Here is a 15,350-nt window from a genome sequence, read left to right on the forward strand (position 1 = left end):
AACAAAGGACCTGGTCCCTCCTTCCGCTGCAGGAGCGTATTTACCCATAACGGGGCCAAGGAGCTCGCGGGTTTTTCCTCAGCAGAGCTGGCAGCTCCTGACCACGCAGCTCCAGGTATTGCCTGTCCTGAGAGCCGGTTTTCACAGGTTCCGGTTTAACGGCAACCACTGAGCGTGAGCAAAACCAACGCCTCCGTTCCTGGCAATGCCACGGTTGTAGTTCGTTATTCAAAGCGTGTAGGAACACAGCTTCGGTGCCCGTAATCAGGTCAGTTTAAGTCCAAGAGACAAAGAACAGCATCACTCCAGACTCCTTTCCTGCTCACGTACCGCGCGCCCTCGAGCTGCTGCCGCTGAGGGAGCGGGAGCGCGTCAGCCCCCGACAGGCACGGCGGGGGTACAGGACTGGCTGAGGCACGCCAGCCCCCAGCCGGCAAAACCCCACCGCCCCGCCCAGCGGCGGCAGAAATGACTTCTTACCTCCGCCAGAGCTTCTGCAGTGAGATTCCTCTCCCCTCCCTCAGCGACGGGAGCGTTCAGAGCTGGGGTAAACCCCTGCCAACGCGTTTTTGGGTCCATACAAACCGGAAGGGTCTTATAAAAAGACTATCTACAAAGCCAAAAATTTAACTTTGTTTTGAAAGTTTATTGGATCATCTTGACACAAAATCATTACAGCAGCTTGTGGTATGTTGGTTTTCTTTTTTCTTTTTTTTTTTTTTTTTTGTAAGGGAATGTTGATAGCAAATAAATTTGTGAATGTAACACATCATACAGTTTCAAAATTCTAGAATCACTGCACAGGATTCCGTAAGAGAAGACTCTACATGCTAAAGTGACAGTTTTCATCCATGAATTAAAAAAAAACACTAATCGAGGAACATTATCCTTTAAGACAATTTTAATATGTTCAGGTTCTAATACACAAACTGGCTAACCAAGGGAGGCTGACCAATACCAAAAACTACCACTGCACCAGCAGAGAAGCCTGCTGCAAACGCACTCCTGCGGCGCACAAGTGCGGTCAGAGGACAGAGGTGGTCCTAGCAATGAAACCACAGCAGAGCCTTCACAAAAATACCCTAACACGGGAAGAGTGTGAAGAGCACAAGACACACTTAAAATACAGGACGTTCACCCAAAGGAGGAGATCAACGCTTGATCCTGTTCCCTGCATAGGGTCTTAGTTCAGCTCTGCCGGGCTGACACCTCGTGGAGTGGTGGCGGTGCTGGGGAAGTGCAGACCAACCCAACCCCTCCCCTTGGGGACCCTTTTCGTAAGAGCAACCAACAGCTCCGGACCCGTGCCTCAAATTAAAACCGTTCCGGTGTGTTCTCAGCTTGCTGGGTATGGAACAGCAAGTAAAAAAACCTGAGGGGGTAGGGAAAAAAGAAAGAAAAAAAAAAATCAAAAGCAAGAGATTTTGGAGGACATCAAATAAGCATCTCTGTAAAGGACGCAGTGACATCCTCTTCCAGTCAGTGATTCCACAACATTTCGATAGTGCAGAGCGGGCTTCACTGTGTGGATCCTCCCCTTCTTCCCTCTAACCTGCAGCTCCTCCCCAAGCCCTCCCTCCTGCCGCCTGGCAGGGAGAGTTCCGCTGCGGGGACCCAGTTCCGCGTGTGCCGCTCAATGTGTCCCACTGCGGGACGACAACCGAGACAGCACACCATCTCCGATTTCACAAGAGAGGGATGCAACAGGGCTGTACCTGCAAACTTTCCAGAGCACAAGGGATTACACGTGTGGGCGTTTCTCTAACCTGGTAGTGGTCAACCTCAGCTGGTGAGCAAAATGATAAAAAAGCAGGAACAGACCCCTTTGGATTTCCAGTTTCTTGCTACACTCTTGACTTTTCAGGAATGTGAAATTGAAGTGGACTCGTAAAACACACCAGCAGAGACGGCTCGAAGGGGAGAGGCATGAGAGACTCCATCTGCGGGGGCGGCCAACAGCAGCAGAGAACCAAACAGTAACACTTCCAGCCTGTTTCACGCGTTCACGCTCTACTGTTTCAGCTGTCACTAAAAGGAGAAGGTTAAGGCTCAAGGCAACTACTATAAACAGAAACGCAAACATCCTCGTTCTCACAGGGCTCCTTCGGATTAGCTCAAGGAGACGGAGGATGTTCAGATGCGATCACAATAGATCTTGAAATAATAATTATAATAATAAATCATATTAAAAAAAAAAAGAAAAAAGAGGCCTTCAGGTTCAGCACCAGCCTCTGCTAGAAATATACATCAACTACAGCAGCCCTGAAGACACATTCCACGGCTAAGGACCAAGTCAGCTTTCCCCGGCAATAAGCACAAGCGACAGACTCTGTGCTACTGTTGATAAAATTCCGCTTCGTCCACCATCCCACGCAGACGGCAAGGTTTATGGGATCACCGTGAGCTGCTGAATAAATGGCGCCCCTCCCTCCCTCCTCCAGTCGCGTCACCAGGATCTCTTTGGGCTAGAAAGGGTTAACACCACAGTTTGTAAAAAGTTTTGAAATAAAAAGGTAACATACAGCCTTAAAATGTCTAAACTGCAAACAATGGTGGAGTTAACTGAAAAGCACGTGCCCCAGGATAGTACATGCGTACGAGGGAGAAACTTAACACTTGGGTCTGCTCATCTTTACACATTAGGTGTGTTTCTCGTAGTTGGAGTATTTTATAAGGAATATTCAGCACTTGGACAATGTCTCTTTCATCTCATCCAACAAGTTGCTAAGCAGGGTGGAATCACTACATTTCCCATCTATGGATACAGAGTTCTCTCCCTTGGAAAGAAAAAAAGAAAAAAGAAATCTGTTAGCTCCTCTTCTTAGTGAGGACAATTGTATTCCCAGCCAAACCCAGGGATGGAAACAGCTGGTGGAGCCCGCCTGGAACGAAGCAGGCTTAGCTGGGAGAAGTCTGGGGAAGCCACCAGTGCTGCTACCCACCAGGTACGCGCCGGGCAGCAGAAGGCCCACGGCGAGGTACGAGTTTGGCAGTAGCAGAGTGAAAACTGCTAGATGGGCCAGATTAATTAAACCACCCATGGTGTCCCTGGAGGATTCAAACAGGAATATTCCCCTCTTTCAGTAAAGGCAGGAGAGGCTGCAGATCTAGCTTCTCTCGGGTCTGTTTCAGAGCGTTCCAGTGCTCTCACCTTTTTTACCAGTAGGCAGACGTGATGGCCTTGGATAGAACGACTGTACATTGACGCACACGAATCAACGCGTTCCACAACTGTAAAGCAAGCAGGAGTTTTCATTTAGTGGGACAACTTTTAATACAAGGTTTGCTTCCTGAGAGGAGAAACTACTGCTTTGCCTGGCCTCAAGAAACAGAAGCTTCTACTGAGCGAGGTGAGGAAGAAGTCCGGGTTAGGATGGTGTACGTGCCTGGCTCCTCCCAGCTCCTATCTGGGATATTTCGCAATAACGAGGTTCGTCATTTGTCTTTTAAGTAAGCTGCAAATGTTTTGTGGCACAAAACGCTGATCAGAATGGAAGAGCTCTTCCCCAAAAATACTTTCAGTGAGGCAACACCTAATGCATACACCAGAGCATGATGAAACAGCCCTTTGTTTTGCTTCATCCAGTATTCGTGTTGTAATTAGTAAGTCCAAACTTTAACAGCTTGTGCCAGGCCTTACTGAGAGTAAGCACTGGGGAAAGGGGAAGGCTGAAGCGCTGGAGATCAAATACAGCCTCCAGAGAACAGTCACAGCCCTAACCACACGCAAGCTGCTCCTGTGATACCTGCCACGTGCCTTGCTGGACTAGGGGGGAGCCCCAGGGACAGAGGGAGAGTTCATTTGGAAGAACTTTACCTGCTCTGAGGATACCAGTGTATTACAAAACTGGACAAATGTGTTACCAATGTGTTACAAAACTCCTCTCCCAAATTTATTTAATCTGGCATCACCTGCTTCTGTCATTGCTGAGGCCACGGAGTATTGCACTTGCCAAGCACAGCAGAAATTTTAGAACATGGAATTTTGCAGAAGGCTCTGCATCACGGAAGACTTACCTGAAAAATGATGATGAAAACAGATCTTTGCCAGTAGATGTTGGAAAGAAATGCTAATTCCATCTACTTTAATAGAACTCATGTGCAGATCTCCAGACTCTAGGAGCTTGGCAAAAGCATCGCTGCAAAACAGGAAGGAAAGTAAACACTTGTACTAGAAATTCAAGTGAAATCTGCCACGTTAGCCCCATGCAGACCTTGAGACATCTCAGGATGCAGAAATCTAAGTACTACTGAGCTCTAGGAAAACGAGTTCACAGCAAATATGGGAACTGCACTCCAGACTCCACTAGAGCACCTTGTGACCTCAACCAGAGCTACTTCTACACAACCTCTGACAGCCTACAGGGCGTATGGCTCCTTCTTCAGAATCACTTGGAAGTAAGTCGCCGGACATATTTTAACAGTCAAACATTACACAAAGATAACTGAACTGTAACCAAAGCAATCACAAGCAGCCAAAGTCAAACACATGCTGCGTATCTTGCAGACGTGGCCTGCAGCCAAAGCTCAGCTTCATATGGGCGGCAAAAGCACCGATGTTGTGCTCCCTAAATGGCACTTACCTATAGCAAGGCGTCGTGATCAAGTATGAAGCGCAACTGAAGTGCAATTTGAAATCTAGTTTTTCATGGGTTGAACCTTCATCATTCTGCAACAGGTCAAAGGAAAGGAGATGAATGGGAGCCCCGAGGCAGCAAGAGGAGGCACCACCCCCACCTACCAAACAGGCACCAAGGAAGACTTTAGGGCTCAGTTCCCTTTGATACACCCTGGCTGGGCCTGAAGGATCAGTCCGAGAACGACCATCACACTACAGGATCAGGCCACTCAGAAAGGATCTGAGCAGCTAGGTTGATACATACACCTAGAGCAGGTAAGGGACACAACCGGAGGGATCTGGCTGCGTGTTTTATTGCCCTCTGCTGGAACATATTGAGCAGACTGAATTTAAACTAATGCTCAGAGATGTGGTTCCGCAGTTCACTATTTCCCAAGGAAAATAATAAATTAGTATTTCCTAGATTCTTAGGTACTGAAAAATAGGACTAGTATACTATTTTTAAGAAACCCTTAAAATAGAGATAACGGCTGACTCAGAAGTAGCCACAACTGTCTCCATTCACTTCCTTCGAGCTGCTCGTGCAGCTCCTTGATCAATAATTTTACTGAAGTAAGATCAGAAACCCACACGGTCTTATACAGATCGATACTCATCAAAGAATGCCTTCAGCTAACCTCACTCTTTGTTCTGGGTTTCCATCCTGTATCTAATTCTTATTACTGTTTTTCCAGCCTTGTACCAGGTAGCAGCGTCCAACCGATCTCTGGATAACTGAGATCAGAAGAAACAGACTTGGGGGTTGCATCTCTCGCTAGCAGGTCAACCTCCTCTCCCCAGCAGATGCACCACTGCAGTGATTTTTCTAGCCGACAACGTGGCATATGTTTCAGGCTGCATTGCTCACACACTGCCAGGAAGGACAATTTAGGACATGCTTACGCAGTATTGGGGACACTCTTTGCACAAGATGTCATGTAAAAATACTTCTCACATCACAGAATGGGGTGGGTGCAGCAGAGATGAAATGATGCCTAAGAAAAGCTCTAAAGCAGTGCTTCCCACCCAAATCAAGCTCCCTTACGCAGTTCCAAAGGAAGCAGAAGCACAGAGTTTCAAGCTGCACTTACTTTGACTATAAAGGACAGGGTTCCTTTTAACTTCTGGGCCATAACAATACTCTGAAGTGTAAACACAAACTGGGCTTCGTTAGAGATTCCTAGCACGAAGAGAGGAGAAGGACAAGTCAGGTCAGAAAATGGTTTCTGTAATCGTCAGTAGCAGCTAAGCTTTATGTACTGGCTATTTCTGAACCAAGACCAAAATTTTCTGTGTAGCTGGAAGAGAGTTGTATGCACAATTCCTGCTGTGAATTAACAGTGTTACAGAACTTAGTTCTTGGGTCGCGGAGAAGCAGCAGTGATAGCTGGCATTTGGTATCCCAAACTTCCACTGCACACAGCCTCTGCCATTAAAACGGTGGGGCAACAGCTCAGGAATAAATCCAGAGTGGATTCTAAGGGTTCAAGACATACAGCTTTGTTTCATTTTAAAGCTCATAGCAAACTCCTCATGAATTTGGGATTCCTGTAGTTGGTGATGCTGGCACGTTCAAAGGTGCGTCAGCCTGCAGCCACCTGAAAAAGGAGCCCAGATGTTTGGACTCCAGCCCTACATAACAGGCTGTACAGAACTACCTGCATTTATAGCCATACTGTCAAAAGACTTATCCTCTCCAGGGAATTGTGTGAAAGCCCAGTGAACACTCAGGCAGAGGGACATGTCTGTCTGGAAAACAGCAAGTAGCAAGACGTTCAAACAATTCCTTCCACAGGAGGGCAGTGCAGGACCAGACACACTCCAAGAGCCCTGCGCAAAGCTGCCGTACCAGGGGGTAGCTGGAAGGGCACAGGTATCCCGTCGTGTACTGATGATCCTTCTGGTCGGAGCATTTTAGTGTTGAGAGAGTCCAGGACATTTAGTTCCATGCTCTTAAGGAAGCTAGTGCTTTTGTTTTCAAAGATAACAGAGACAGTAACTTGACTATCATTCTGGAGGTTTCCTTGAATATCGTAGGTCTGCAAATGAAGGGAAAAAAAAAAAATCACAGGAAAGACTCAGAAACTTCAAACAGCAGAGCACCAGAGCAGAACACAGCATCAGGATAAAGTAAGCTTCAAACAGAAGGTAATTTGGTATAGCTATGGGATAAGGAAAAGCACACAAGTGATCAGCTCCACAGTACTGCTAAGCAGTGGGAAAATGATAAACTTAAAAACTTGTTAAGTGAGACATCCAAAGGAACGGAAATGGAGCTTTGTTATGTTTCTACACAGTTCTTCAGTTAAACGTTGTCTACACAAAGTCGCTGTACTATCCTCAGGGTATCCCCTCTTCCCTTGAAAAACACAGAAAGAGAAAACATCTGAATGCCAGAAAACTCACCATTTTAATGTATGGATTTTCAGCAAGAAGGCGGTAACTGGACATAGGCTGAAAAACAAGAGAGAAATCACCATCACAATAAAACTAATTGACCTGCAAAGAGCTGTCATCCTTCCTTCCAAACCCGTTTAGCTCCTGCCTCTGCCCCAAGGCAAGCGCTGCCAGCGCACAGCTACTCACTGGTAGTGGTTCATCATCTAGTGTTCCGTTCTGCACTGACTCTGCCGTCTCCTCCTCGCTGTGATGGCTCTTCTTTTTGGATTTCTTTTTATCCTTTGATTTCTCCTCTTTCTCTTTCTTGTGCTTTTTCTTCTTATGCTTGGAGGATTTCTACCAAGAACAACAAGAAGCTACAACAAATCTTTACAGAAACCCTGTATTTACACCATGACCCCTCTACCAGTCCTACAAATGTCACTCTGCGCAGCCTTCTGGGTGCCTGAACAGTTTCCTACTACAGCAAAAACCCGAAACAGGGCTCCCACTCCTCAAACCCCAACAGTCATTCTGTGCCGAGTCCCAGTAGACCCTTGCTCCTCACTCAGATGACAAGGACTGGGATCAGCAGAAGGCCAAATCTCTTCAGCTGTCTGGAAGCTCCAGTTTTAAAACTGCTACCTGACTCTCGGCTCAAGGAACAGCCAAATCTCTTACTCTGAAATGTTCAGAGCTCCTCAAGGGCGTAACAACCCATGGCTGCCTATTGCAGGTGGTCACTACACCGAATACCATGCTGTTTAATTTCCAGGTGCTTCTTTTTAAAAAATACAAGATGATAGCAGAATATGGCTCAGGGTGTTAGCAACCTGAACCACTTACCTTTCCTTCATCGTCCTCCTCCTCATCTTGCTCTTCCCTTTCTTCCTTTTTTACTTCTTGAGGTTCAGCCACAATGGCAGCACCCACTTCAGGTTCTCTCTGAGGAGATTAGTAGAAGGATTAGGACACCAACAGAACACAGTTGAAACAACTGAATCCCACACCAAAAGAAATCTAAACAGTGACACTCCCCTGCCCTCCCCTCATCAACCGTTATTTCAAAAATTACATCAGACTAACATGGTATCAAACCTTTCATTTTATGCCTCTGAAACCCAGCAAATATGATCACTTTAGGACAAGATACAAAAGATTTCTGCCAAGGAATCCATCCCCTTGCATTCCTGTCTTTTCCTCTAAAATCTCCCATTAAAATTCATGAAACTGTTTTCTTTCAGACTGTCTCCCGTTAGTGTCTGTAAACCGGGGAGATAAAATGTCATAGCTTCACAGCAACGAGCTGAGGAGATGAAGCCTGTCTTTTCCTTCCCTCCTGCAGCATGACAAAGCACTTGGATCACAGCTAAGATACAATCGTAAGGAAAAGTTTCCTGCGGTGTGGTAAGATGTCTACCTGTGGCTGGGCAGTGGAAGCAGGCGGTGGAGCAGTGGAGAGCCAGAAATCCAAGTCTTCTCCCTGAATTTCAAGAGAAAATAAAACCATTATGGTCTGCGTCTCTGCAGAGTGGTTAACAAGGATACTTCAAGTCTTCAGAGGAACTGACAACTAACGGCAGGTTTTATAACGGAACGGTTCTGAAGTATACGGGGGACAGCATAGAATCACAGAGCGGTTTGGGAGGGAAGGGACCTTCAAAGGCCACCCAGCCCAACCCCCCTGCCAGGAGCAGGGACATCTCCAACCAGATCAGGTTGCTCAGAGCCCCGGCCAACCTGGCCTGGAACGTTTCCAGGGATGGGGCATCCACCGCCTCTCTGGGCAACCTGGGGCAGTGCTCCACCACCCGCAGCGTAAAAAATTTTTCCTAATATCTGATCTAAATCTGCCTCCCTCTATTTTGAAACCATCACCCCTCATCCTGTCACACCAGGCCCTGCTGAAGAGTCACTCCCCATCTTTCCTGTAGGTCCCCTTTAGGCACTGGAAGGCCGCTCTCAGGTCTCTGTGGAGATATGGAAGATCTGCTGTGTACGCTGCAATAAGCTGAATTCTGCTAACTTACAAGGCTAAACATATGTTATTTTTATTAACAGAAATCTTTAAATACCTGCTTTTACGGTCATAAAAATTAAGAAAATAAAAGTTGAAAACATTCAGCTGTTTAAATTGTCATATTGCTCCTAAGCAACAAACAAAACACAGCAAGATGGCCCATAACAGCAGTTTCTAAAGCAATGCACGTCCTGGAGAATTACCTTTTTTTCTTCTTCCTCCTCTACTACCTTTTTGTCTTTCTCTTTCTTCTTTCCTTTCTCCCTCTCTTTTTCTTTGTGTTTCTTTTCCTTCTTTTTGGGTTTCTTGCTCTTCTTCTCTTCTACGGGAGCTTCTGGGTCTGGTGACTTCAGGGTCTCAACATTTCTGTGTCTCTGCACAGGCAACTTCTCACTGTCTGCTAAGGGTCTTAAAAACAAAGAGACCATCACCCTTCTGCAAACAGCCTCCCTTCACCCACAGTATCTACCGCACATCCAAAGATGTGAAACAGTAGGAAGCATCTGCAACAGTGCGGAAATTCAAGCAGAGCAATGATGGCATGGCTCAAACAGCCCTTGAAGGGCCTGGTTTTTGTTGTTATTCATGAATAGATTACTCAAATTGAAAATGATTTTAAGCAATAAATTGTATCATTTTGAAAGTGTACGCTATGAATCTCTACGCCACCATTACATTTTAGAAGTTGTGTTTAATTTCAGAGATCTGTTTTGAAAAGTATGAGTACTTCAGATCTACACTGTATCCCAAATCCATCACCTGGGGAAAAGACCACAGAAATTTCTCCATTCTCGTCAAACACTGCCCAGAAATCAGTGAGAGGTTCACAGATTCCCTCTTTTTCTGTTCCTACAGCTTTTACTTAACACTAATTTTCAGGTCTGAGCAGTAAACACCAGTTCAGGAAGACTTCTAATGGTCTCAGCCGCCTTGATTTTTTTGCTCATATTGCATGAAGAACCAGATCCAACTAATTTTTTACTTTGAAGCAGATGCTGCAAGGGCAAGATGGACCCCCTATCCGTTTGAACAGTGAACTGATCTCATCTTTAAGCTATTTCACATGCACCCGTACAGGAACAGGGATTGGTGCTGGCAGTCAAGGATGAAATGGACTCATACAAATCTGAGGGTCAATGATTTCAATAGTTTCACCACCCTTCAAGTATTTACGCTGTCCACTGAAATCAACCAACCTGACAAAGAAGGTCAAGCACTGAGCAATATATTCTTACCTGGAAGGCTTCCCTGAAACCAGACTGCATGTGAGCGTGACACAGACATAGCAGTGCAAGCACAGAGAGAAAGAGAGAGGACAGAGACATGAGAAAACGTGACAGGAGAGCACACTGACTCATATGAAAGGAAGAGAATGGATGGAAACAACACAACAGTCCAAAGATGCCTCCTGGAGCACAGCATTCAGAACCTGCTCTGCTGAGTGTTTTCCATGCTGTTGAGGCTTGTCATCAAATACAAGGTTTACAGCCAGAAATTAATTTCCTTTTATACATTTGTCCCCTGCAGACTCAGGGCAATGTGATCAGCTCATGAAAAAATGAAGTTTTTAGGAACTCCTCTTTCACTTTAAAAAAAAAAAAAGGTTCTTTCACTTTTTTTTTTGCAAGTTACCAAGGGGCCAAGCCCCTACAGGTTTGAGAATCGCAGAGAACAGCACGGACTTTACAGTTAAGTATCAGAGAGAGAGATACTACACATGCACACATGTGCCCTTCATTCTTCAAAACTTTACAGGAGGCATCCACAGACCACAAATCAGCAATTATCTTTAGCGTGGTGATTTTGTAAAACAGCAACTAAAAAAACCATCTCCATGTGCAATATTTAACAGCCCACTGCTCGTTATCACACAGCATGCAGGGGTCCAGGGTCTGCTGCGCTGCAGTCTGGGGTGCCAGTGCTGTAAAGGACTCCAGTGGCTGAACGGGAACCAGAGCCTGGTCAAAGTTATGATATGCAGCTCACTCAAACACATTAGAATAATATTTGTCTACAATGGAACCACACTGAGTGTCCACAGGGCAATGGGGATGCTACAAACTGTTTGCTACTGGTCAAACGATCACAATGTAGAACATACAGCCTTGCCATGGGTACAGCGGTTCTGAGATGGACACAGGTGAACGCAGGTCACGCTCGGTGCCAACACAGGTTAGATCAGAGATACCGGTACACCCCAAAGCTCAGACTAACTCACTCACATCTGATCACAGCTACGCTGCCTGTGCTTTCAGGCTTCATTCTGTCACACAAAATGATTCCCCTGCCCCTCCCAAAACCCCCTGCTACTTCAGCAGCTTAGCTCTGATCATCTGTGCTGCCATGGGAACCCAACCTTGGATGGTCATCTAAGGTTACATCCAAGACATAGCAAAAGACAGTCTTTCATCTTAATAGACTGTAGATAGTGCCTTTGTCTGTTCAGCCCCAGACCTGCCCTTGTGCATTCTGGTTAGCAATTAGGTAAATTCACATACGAAACCGTCACTTACTTATCTAGATCTATATCAAGTGCCTTATATGGATCGTTGGGATCTTTGTCATCTTCATCGCTGGGCAAAGCATTCTGCAGGAGAGATAAAGACCAGCCACTGAAGAAGGGAGTCACAGGCAAGTTCAAAACTGAAGCTCTGCATCTACCAAACCCGGTTTTGAAGATGCTTAACCCCGGAGCAGGCCAGCTCGCAGTCAGGCACAGTCAGCTCCACGAACAATGCACTTTAACGCAGTATCCAGTTACAAGACTGATTCAGAACAGAAAGCCATTCTTCATAAACGGCAGGATCTGAATTGCTGCTGTTCGGTTTTGATTAAAGGAAGTTTTAGGAACAAATACAGATTACATCATCAGCATGCGCAATTAATTATAATCAGCTGCAAACCTGCTGACTAGACAGCAAGTTAATGTCAAAGGGAAGCAGCAGAGCATAATAAATGAAGCGACTATTTGGACAGCGTTACTTTTATAGCAGAGATGTACATTGATTGTTTTGTTGGGGTTTTTTTAATAGCTTCAGTGGCAATTTTTGTCTTTTTGTGCACAGACAATAATTTCTCCCCTGCAAAGAACAGCCCAAGACCATCTCAGTCAGTCATCTCTTAAATAGCTTTGCAAGAAATCAGAGCTCTTGAACTGCAACAATACAGACTGGCTGGCAAATCTTGGAGAAAAATCTTTCCAGAAGAGCACGGAGATAAACCCATGCTCAGACCACCAAACTCAGACCACCAAACAAAGCAACTGACCTCTGGCATCTCTTCCGTTATGATATCGACATGGTGAGCTGGAGCAATATCCTCCTCACTCTCCGTGTGCAGAGAGTTATGGCGATGATGTTTACCTTTCTTCTCCTTTTTCTGTTTTTTCTTTTTCTTGTCTTTCTCCAGTTTCTGTTTATGTCTTCGCTCTTCTTCCAACTTCACATACTGATCAGACATGGGCATTCCTGCGGAGAAAGCCAAACTGCTTTCAGGCTACAGTCCACACAGAGAGGAACTGCACTTACACTGCAAAGTACTATTTTCAAACAAAAGTTAAGGAAATATATTTTAGAGTCTAATGAAAGAATGCTCCTTGCCCTTTGAAAACCTAAGGAGGAATTCCAAAGAAGGAATTATTACTTTTCCTCAACTCAATTTCTGTAATGATTTCTGATTTCTGAAGATGAGCTGCGCTTACCTGGAACTTTCAGAGGGACAGAAAGGTCAATCTGGACCACAGGTATATGTTCCACACCTGGAGTGTCCTGGTATCGCTGGGAGAATGAAAATTTGTTATATTCTGAGAACTGCCAGATACACATCTATATAAATAGATGCATTTCAAAATATCAAGCAATTTGATCCTTTAAGTTAACATTTTAAAGGATAGGAATGGAATAGCTCAGTACTAAATGCGATGTGGCAGCAGGGTGTATTTTAAAGCCAGCTGATAACTGTTATGCAAGACTACCTCTAGCTACAGTTTTTTTAACCCTGCTGCTGCCCTGAAAAATGCTTGTTGCAACTCTCTGAAGAATTTTCGGTTGGTGTTTTATTGCCAGTGACTTGGCACTTCAAAAGGTAAATTTTGAGATTTAGGTTGAGGAAAATGGGGCAGTCCTTAGGATATACAGGGAATAAAGCAGTTCTTTCCCTGAAAAAGGTGTTAAGATGAGACCACAACGACATTTTGGTCCATAAACCACACTGTACGTTCAAGAGAAGCATGTTCCAGGTTCACTCCCTCTTCACTGCTGTTAATGAAAGTGCCTGTCAACCTGAACCCTTCCCTCACACAGAACAGGAACAAACCACCTGCACAGGAATTTGTGACACAGAGGCAGAGACGCATGCTTCTCTACAGCTTTCAGAGAGTCCTTGCTGAAAGGACTGTGCTTTCCACAACAAGTTAATCCAGATGATTCCAAATTGCTCTGTAATGGGAGTGGTAGCTGTCACAACTCCCTTATTTCTAAACTGGAGGTCCAAAGAGCCACAATAAGCTGGCTGCTCTTGTGATACAAGGTAATTTATGATTTTTTGCAACACAAACAAGACCTATAAAAATAATTGTAGGTAGCCACTTGAATTGGCACACTGTTAAGAGATCAGAACTGCAGCGAAAATAATCCGAATGTCCCAGAGGGAAGCGGCAGCTCTGACATCCAGCAAGCCTTCACACAACTATGTGAGAGGCCAGCAAGAGATTTTAATTCAGACTCACTCACCTTCTGTGGGGAGGGAGAGCTTTTAATATAAAATGGGTTGTTTGCCTGTTCCTGTTTCCGGGCTTCTCGACGCTAAAAGCAAAAGAGTATTGGTAGTTAGAAAGTTGGTTTATAGGCAAAGAGAGATAAAAGGCACCAAAGTGCTGATGCCTTTTACCAGAATTTTTGGAACAATACATCAACTACTTGCAAAAAGACACAGCACAGTAGCTTGCATATGATAAACCAGAGCCATGTTTTTATAACATCTTGTTCCCTTTTGGAGAAGATAGGCAAGCTAGACTTCCAAGAGAACTTTATATTGGACGTACTCCACAACGCCTAAAAAATACCTGTATTCAAATACATCTCTTTTGTTCACAGCAAATCATCAGGTTTCCTGAGCTGCAGAGAGCAGAACGGCTCCCCAGCTACACAGAGACCCCACAGCAGCTCCAACTGCCCTAGCAGCACTTACAACATTACTACTGAATTACGTAGGGAAAAGCATCTTAACATTCACTCACTCTGGCCAGCTCCTCTTCATCTATTTCTGGCTGTCTATGTCTGGAATGCCTTTGTTCCTCGTCATGAAAAATTGTTTTGGGCTTTTCATCTTCAGATTCACTGTCTGATGGAGGTTCATTGATCCAGGCATCAAGGTCCAACCTGTAAGAATTGCAGTAGGCAAACAGTTCGACTCAGTATCCCTGGGTATTTCAGTATTTCTCACGATACACTTAGCTTTACTATTTAAGAGTTTAAATAAGACGCTGAGAGAGAGAAGGAACCTTACCCCTCTGGAACCGGGACTTTCTTCTGTGCTTTAGGAGCCACAGGGTTCAGCTCACCAGCAAACAGGGCTATTACTTCCTCAGCTACAGGTACTTCTTTTATTTGTAGCTTCTGAATATATTTTATTAGTTGCAAGATGCAAGAAGCCTAAAGACAAACACAGGAGTAATTTCAGAATTAATATTAACAAACTGAACCAAAATATCAACTGCAATGAAAGTTTCTTGTGTCCCTACGTGCCTGCATAAATTTAAAAATCAAATAGCTTCAAGTGAAATTCTTGCAAGCAGTCTTTAGAGATGGTATCAAACTGGAATAAGATCTGGGCTCTGAGATGAAACGTCACTCTTCCCACTCCAGTTCTAGAGCTTCTCTTTCACCGAGTTACACAAAGTACAGAACAAACACGTAACAACAGCTTAGATAAAACGTGCACGTCCACAGAAAATTACCTATATACTCCAAGACAAATGAGAGACTCTGTATGATAAATTCCAAAGTAATTTTGTTCTCTTACCCTCTCCTGAACTTCTAGATCTGCACTCTGTACAAACTGAGGCAAACGCTCAATCATCAGCTGTGTAATTTCCTGAGCTGCTTCCTTCTCCCCAGATTGCTCTTTCTGCTGGAGGATGGATGCGTAGAGCTTCACCATGTTCTGGACATAAACCGCCTGGATGTGGCCCGGTAGAGTTGTAACTTTAGGCCTCAACATTGCTTCTAAAGTTTGGTTTGCTTCCTCAAGGTGTCTGTAAAAGACAGAGTGAAAGACAACAACTGAGAAATCTCAACATTTCATCAGTTTTCACGGACAATTTTTCAAAAAGCT

General features: G+C 44.8%; 1 protein-coding gene across 2 annotated transcripts in view; it reads right to left on the bottom strand.

Annotated features, from left to right (window-relative positions):
- Positions 1-625: 625 nt before the first annotated feature.
- Positions 626-15,350, bottom strand: part of AP3D1 (adaptor related protein complex 3 subunit delta 1) — a 42,237-nt gene continuing 27,512 nt past the window's right edge. The window contains exons 15-32 of one of the 2 annotated variants that reach the window (XM_086767058.1): positions 15,039-15,270; positions 14,523-14,668; positions 14,254-14,395; positions 13,748-13,819; positions 12,718-12,793; positions 12,285-12,484; positions 11,531-11,604; positions 9,221-9,425; positions 8,418-8,480; positions 7,844-7,942; positions 7,205-7,354; positions 7,025-7,072; positions 6,468-6,657; positions 5,710-5,798; positions 4,584-4,669; positions 4,018-4,139; positions 3,152-3,231; positions 626-2,777 (exon numbers count right to left, since the gene is read on the bottom strand). In XM_086767058.1, the coding sequence (XP_086623184.1) occupies positions 2,682-2,777; positions 3,152-3,231; positions 4,018-4,139; positions 4,584-4,669; positions 5,710-5,798; positions 6,468-6,657; positions 7,025-7,072; positions 7,205-7,354; positions 7,844-7,942; positions 8,418-8,480; positions 9,221-9,425; positions 11,531-11,604; positions 12,285-12,484; positions 12,718-12,793; positions 13,748-13,819; positions 14,254-14,395; positions 14,523-14,668; positions 15,039-15,270 (2,170 nt within the window). In that variant the 3' untranslated portion in view covers positions 626-2,681. Of the gene's footprint in view, positions 2,778-3,151; positions 3,232-4,017; positions 4,140-4,583; positions 4,670-5,256; positions 5,490-5,709; positions 5,799-6,467; positions 6,658-7,024; positions 7,073-7,204; positions 7,355-7,843; positions 7,943-8,417; positions 8,481-9,220; positions 9,426-11,530; positions 11,605-12,284; positions 12,485-12,717; positions 12,794-13,747; positions 13,820-14,253; positions 14,396-14,522; positions 14,669-15,038; positions 15,271-15,350 lie in introns of those variants that run through there. The other variant, XR_015261129.1, reaches the window with a different exon arrangement.

The sequence above is a fragment of the Chlamydotis macqueenii genome, chromosome 26 (genome assembly GCF_036417535.1).
Source record: "Chlamydotis macqueenii isolate bChlMac1 chromosome 26, bChlMac1.mat, whole genome shotgun sequence".
Classification (NCBI taxonomy): domain Eukaryota; kingdom Metazoa; phylum Chordata; class Aves; order Otidiformes; family Otididae; genus Chlamydotis; species Chlamydotis macqueenii.